Source organism: Achroia grisella, unplaced genomic scaffold, assembly GCF_030625045.1.
Source record: "Achroia grisella isolate CSIRO2021 unplaced genomic scaffold, CSIRO_AGI_Agris_v1 utg856, whole genome shotgun sequence".
NCBI classification, from domain to species: Eukaryota; Metazoa; Arthropoda; class Insecta; order Lepidoptera; family Pyralidae; genus Achroia; species Achroia grisella.
Genome location: NW_026713045.1, coordinates 243,264 through 249,350, shown reverse-complemented (window position 1 = coordinate 249,350; position 6,087 = coordinate 243,264). Strand labels below are relative to the sequence as shown.

Sequence of the window (6,087 nt, the reverse complement as noted above, 5' to 3'; positions counted from 1 at the left end):
GAAGTTCTAAAAATATTTTGATAATATGACCCAACTTATGAAAAAAAATAGTATATTGTATCCAGATTTTTTCATTGACATATATTTCACTAAAAAAGGCTAACTTCCTTTTTTATATAACAAATGATTTTCGTTTGTCATATTTCATAAAAATATACCTATTTAAAATATTTAGATACTCTAAAGATATGTACGAAAATCATATAAATGTATTTTTGTGATATTCAATTCAAAGCATTACTTTGTAAGCACTACTTTACTACAACTGGTAATACTATTTGAAAATATGACATTTACTGCTGTCAATTTGGTCTACGAAAAGAATAAAAATCAATGATCTGTCTATTTTAAAAAATATCCATAATAAAAAAAAGTCTGTCTGGTCTCTGGTAAAAATAATATATCTATAGATACTTATTTAAAACTCATCTATTAGTTTTATTTTTTAAATATATCAAATTAAAATTAATACAATTTAACCAACAGACAATAAACACCAAAGAAATTTTTCTCGTTGTACGTACTTTTATCTTTCTAAAAGGTAACCTATTTGTTTTTTCACATAATTTGAATGAAGTCATTTAGTTCATATTAGGTTCAGTTTATTAATATTAAATCTTGTCTAAATCTTTGTACCATGTCTACAATGGCAGTCTATAGTAACATACGCTCATTAGTACAAAGAATTGTTATGTTAGATGTCAGAACGAGTGTGCGATTTTTCACTGATCAAATTGATAATCCTAATGAAGAACAACCTGTAGATCCAACAAAAGATAGGACCAAGACTATCCCATTAGAAACAAGTATGAGATATTTAAAAAGTAATGCGTACAAACAAACTTACGGAGACAGCCCAGTTTGGACGTTATATCGACGAAACCATAAAGGCGTATTTGCACCGAGGAAGACCAGACGGTCATGTGTCAGAAACGGTGTGATATCTACAGGAAACCCTTGTCCTATTTGTAGGGATGAATACTTAGTGCTGGATCATAGGAATACAAAACTATTGGAGCAGTTTATATCTGAATACACTGGCCAGGTACTATTAGTTTATTTACTTGTGTGTCTGAAGATTAGAATTATATTTAAACCAAGTAGCATGATACAGTTGATATTTTAGCGCTGTTAGTGGATAATGAACTGTTTTAGTAAATATTCTGTACTCCACATCATACTTACAGGACAAAGTCACAATGCCAGGTTGTGCTGAGCATAAATATTAATTATAATGTTTTATTATTTATACTATTTGGTATTATATTTTCAGGAAAAAGATTAAAAATGTAATAATTATTTAAAGGCAACATGTAAGTTTCTTACAATTTTGTTTGTGAGGCTGCATTCTATTTGAGGAGTAGTAAATAAAAAATTGCTTATCTTATGTTTATTTATGTAATAAGACTGTTGGCCGCTTATAAATGTCTGGATGGAGTAATTAGTAAATTTACTTTAGAAAAGTCAATATAAATAATCACTGTTTGTCATTGTAACTTTATATAGAATTTAAGATGTAGTAGAACATATAATATGTTCATATATTTAAATATTTGAAATCTGGTCTATTTATTTTACCTAATTATACTTGATAATCAATATGACAAATACAGAGGCATATAATGAGGTGGCAGACCTTAGGATGTTTATGATTATTTATGAGATACATAAATAGCCTAATTTATATTTTCTCACACACACATGTCAGCTCATTTCATCCCATTATGACAAAATCGCTAGGAATTTATTATGATCCATGGTGCTTCTGGATGGAGCAATGGAATTATTAGTTGAAATGACTAACAATCTATATTTAGCATATATCCATAACAATGTGTTATAGCAATAACATAATAAATAGTTTAAATATTTTTTTATTTATAGATACTGGATGCCTACAAAACTGGTCTTTGTCAAAAGAAGCATAAAGAATTACTTGTAGCTATTGAAAGGGCATGGGACCAAGGACTCCTTACATATGATGTTCCATTCAGGAAATATGATTATTCTTTGTACAATAAAACAGCAAATAGTTAGTAATATAAAATATAATTATTGTAGTTGAATAAAATATACTTTCCAAAAGTTGTTACTTCTTTCATTGCACAATGTTTATTAATTATCATTAGGAAGCCTAATTTTTTATGGCACACAAAGTTGAACATTATTATATACACTTTAAGACTAGTATATCACTATAAGTCACTATTTTAATTTACATATTTAGGATGAGAGGAGATGTGTTTTGCACCTAACTCCTAAATTACTGGATTGAGTTGCATAAAATTTTGTGTGTATATTTCAATGATATCCTGATTGGTTTGAAAACAAAATTGCACATGGTAGGCATTGCTTTCCAGGCACTACCAGGTCCTCTAGTAGGTTATAATAATACTAGATTTCTAAAGTCTGGTCTTGCAGTATACCAAGCTCACATTATGTGAAAGTGTCCATTAATTTTGTTCTATTTCTTTGAACTAACAATTCCCTGATGAGTGCTGATTTTTCTCTTTCTAGAACTGATATTCTTTCGTTTTTTCGATTTACCTCCTGAAACAAAATTTATTATTGGAAACTCGTTATAATATTTTTACATCAATTTAACAAGGAAATGTTGCAATTAATTAATGATCTGTCTGGAATAATTCAATTTCAATACAATCGTATGAACACACCCAGTACAGGTAATAGATAGCTGTTTTCGTTTATGCCCGCCTTCGCCAAGTTATTTATTAATTATTATACATATAGTATGTATAGATATGAGCTATAATAAATAACAAGGCGAGGGCAGATGTCCTCCAAATTGATGGAAAATATTTACTTAATGCTTAATTATGTTATATAAAAGCCTCCTGTGTATAAATTTCAAATATTTAGAATGCCTCTGCCCTGGGTTTACATGTGGGATGCCTATAATTTTATTTCACTCTATCTCCAGTTAGTAAAATAACAGTTATAGTTTGTAAATGTCCTGTTATTTATATTTTATATTTCATACAAATATGTCCAAAAAGCATACATGTCGTCTGATCGTAAATGGGTTCCGTAGTAGATGTCTGCCCAGCCCCACACTGAAGGTGAACATGGAGAGACTTTGTAATAACTAAAAAAATTTACTACACATAGTAATAAAACGAATAAATAAATTTAACTATACTCTTTATGTCTAGCACACATACAACAGCGATAGTTAGTTCAATTTCAATCAAAAACGAATCAAGAAATGAAAATAGAATGATAGCGTCCTGTCTAAAGTGATAGCGTCGTTTATTTTCTATTTATACAAGGTCAGACGATATATACATATGGCTTATTGCGACCGTCTAGTGTACGTAAATAGTTTATTTATGGTAAATAACTATCATGCAATTACAATTCTATTCTATTAAATTTGTATTATGTAAGAGATGTGAATTAGAGATGTTTAAGCCGAAATCAGTATTACTGGTTTAGTACAGCAACTCATAATGTACCTCAGCTACCTCCGATGGTCGCAGATTCTATTCTAGAATATTATACAAGTACAAACATTTGTATTAATGAATAATGTAATTATTAGTATTGATCCTGAACAAAAAATATTTCTATCAGTTATTTAGTACCCATAGTAGGTACTGCTTAGTGGGAGTAGATGGCGCTGTATGAATTATCCTGAATCACAATATTTATTATTTTGTGTGACAGACCTCAGCTAGCATACGATTTTGTGACTGCAATACAGAAGCATTAGGGGCAGTAGATGTTGACACCTGTGACACCGGTAAGGCCAAGTTCATATGTAGAATATGTCCATTTCTCCATCCAGCCGCCAAAGTTCCAAGTTGACGATTGAGCTCTAACACACGAGCTCGCAATAATTCTAAACGTTCCTGGTGGGCTTCACTCCAAGGCTCCTATACAGAGAATTTGTACATATAACACCTATATATGTAAATAAATAAATAAATAAATATATATATTTAACATTTTTAACATATAATATATATATTTTTGTTTTGTACTGCTTAACTGTAGAATAAAGTCTACACTTCAAGAAAGTTCCTTAAATTCTTTGGAGAAATTAATCATTCTTATAATTATGTTCAATATATATTTTTGTTCTTATTTATTTTTACGATATAATTATAAATCATTAAAATTCTTTTTATATTTCTAATAATATCCATGGATAGTATGTAGGTATACACTTTAGAAATAAATTTTAGAAAATATCAAGATATTCAGAAAATCTTGTAAATAACTTACCTACGGCATAAGAAATCTATTTACGTGCTAAAAATAAGAAGCTGGAACACGGACATAATAATAGCGAGTAACAACTGCTTATCTATTATAGGCACAGACAAGTATTTTTAATACTTATGTTCACTTTACATTTGTATTTTTATGACTATGTACGGATATTTAATGAGTAGATATGTAGTATTCATTTCATTAAATTTCCGAACATAACAAGTTATACATTATAAACATACTCATTCGGTGTTGTTTTTCTATAAATCTAATCGTTTACACTATGATAAATACGAAACGTCGCAGTGTCGCAAACTGAGTACCTCATAAGTAATCACCCTTTCAGTGCACTCAACCACCTAATCCAAACTGGCGATATGTAATTTAAAAAAAGTTTTGACTTACCACATAAACGCCCATCCTTCCTGCATATCGCATTTTTTCTTGAACTTCTCCTAATTGTTTTAGGTACCATTCCCGTGCTTCCTCTACAGCTGTTAAACCTTGTAACAGAACATCCTTTTCTTGTTCTATTTGTTTCATTCTCTTCAAAAGATTATAGTCAACTCCATTATGTAAAGTATGCCGCCGAGGCTCACGTCGACGAGATGTACGACGAACAGTTTGTGACTGTGTTTCATTCGCTGACCGTCCATCTCCAAGACCTCTACTCTGTTCTTCTAAAACTCGAGTTATGTCTTCAAAATTAAGTTTTGTGTCACTTATCTCTTCGTTATCAAAGACCGTTTCTTCGGATTTATAATTAGGTCTAGAACTTTCTTGCCTTTCTAAAGATTTTTTTTCTAATCTTGGAGGTTTGGGTGGTCCGTAAGGTCTAGATTGCTCGTGTTTAGGTATATTAATAATTGAGGTGTGATGTAGTGATTCCTCTGTTGCTAAATCTGTTCGTTCTATTAGTTGTGGCATACTGATAGTTCGTTGTTGCGCCGAATTTTCAGACTTCATAACATTCCAGTTTCTATCTCTGTTTTGAACATCGTTTACATCCAGTAAAGGCGCTGAAGGTGGTCGGTGTGCTTGTGCATGGATAGTCGTAGTTTCTACGTTGTCATTTATTCGGTCCGTAGTATTTGAGACATTTTCAACTTGGTTACGAAGAAGGCATATTTTTAGACCTGTACAGAATCGTTCAAAAGTTAGTAAACCATCGTGGGAGGCGACCTTTTGAAGGCTTTCTATGACGCCACGGGGTAAACCTTTGGTTCGGTCGTCACGCCAACGGTTTTCTATATCTGTAAGTTTTACATACCCAGTATGTTTGTCATCCATAATATTGAATAATGTTCTCATTGCGGATATAAACTGCTTGGGTAAAGAATCTACATTCCTTGGGTTTACTTGGGTCATATTGATTGTGCAATTTTCCTGAATGCGTTAGGTACAACCTACACAACATAATAAACACTACGATTGGACACCCATCAATGACTAGGTTTAGATAGTATATTCAAGGTTGTAAATTTTTAGTTAGGTCAGTCACTTATTATAATAATCGTATTGTAAATTATACAACCATTGTTGAATTGTCTGTTACTATATGAACCTTTATATTATACACAACACACCAACACCAACGGTCGTTTTGTTAACTGACCACAATCCACTATCACAGTATGTGTATGTATACGAATAAAAATGTGACCGTTTGTTGAACGGTACGTATGGTGTGATGGCAGTAGGCGAGCCGACCCGCCGGGTGGGAGTGAATTTGCAAGTATAGCGCATACGAGTGCGAGCAAGAGAACCGGTCAAACAACATTTCAGGCTCTGAGCAGGTAGAAGTGGCCGTCTAGCCGCAGATCACCATATCAGCGGCCTCTAATTTTTATT

At 31.8% G+C, this 6,087-nt stretch overlaps 2 protein-coding genes across 2 annotated transcripts; one reads left to right on the top strand and one right to left on the bottom strand.

Annotated features, from left to right (window-relative positions):
• Window positions 1-629: 629 nt before the first annotated feature.
• On the top strand, window positions 630-2,037 carry LOC131852678 (small ribosomal subunit protein mS40-like). The gene is made up of 2 exons (XM_059203391.1): window positions 630-1,045; window positions 1,885-2,037. Exons 1-2 carry the CDS (start codon window positions 638-640, stop codon window positions 2,035-2,037), a joined length of 561 nt encoding a protein of 186 aa, XP_059059374.1. The 5' UTR covers window positions 630-637.
• Window positions 2,033-5,959, bottom strand: LOC131852677 (suppressor APC domain-containing protein 2-like). Its single transcript, XM_059203389.1, has 3 exons — window positions 4,642-5,959; window positions 3,690-3,896; window positions 2,033-2,550 (listed from the first exon to the last, which is right to left on the bottom strand). The coding sequence occupies exons 1-3, from the start codon at window positions 5,602-5,604 to the stop codon at window positions 2,437-2,439; spliced, it is 1,284 nt and encodes a 427-aa protein (XP_059059372.1). The 5' UTR covers window positions 5,605-5,959; the 3' UTR covers window positions 2,033-2,436.
• Window positions 5,960-6,087: the final 128 nt, after the last annotated feature.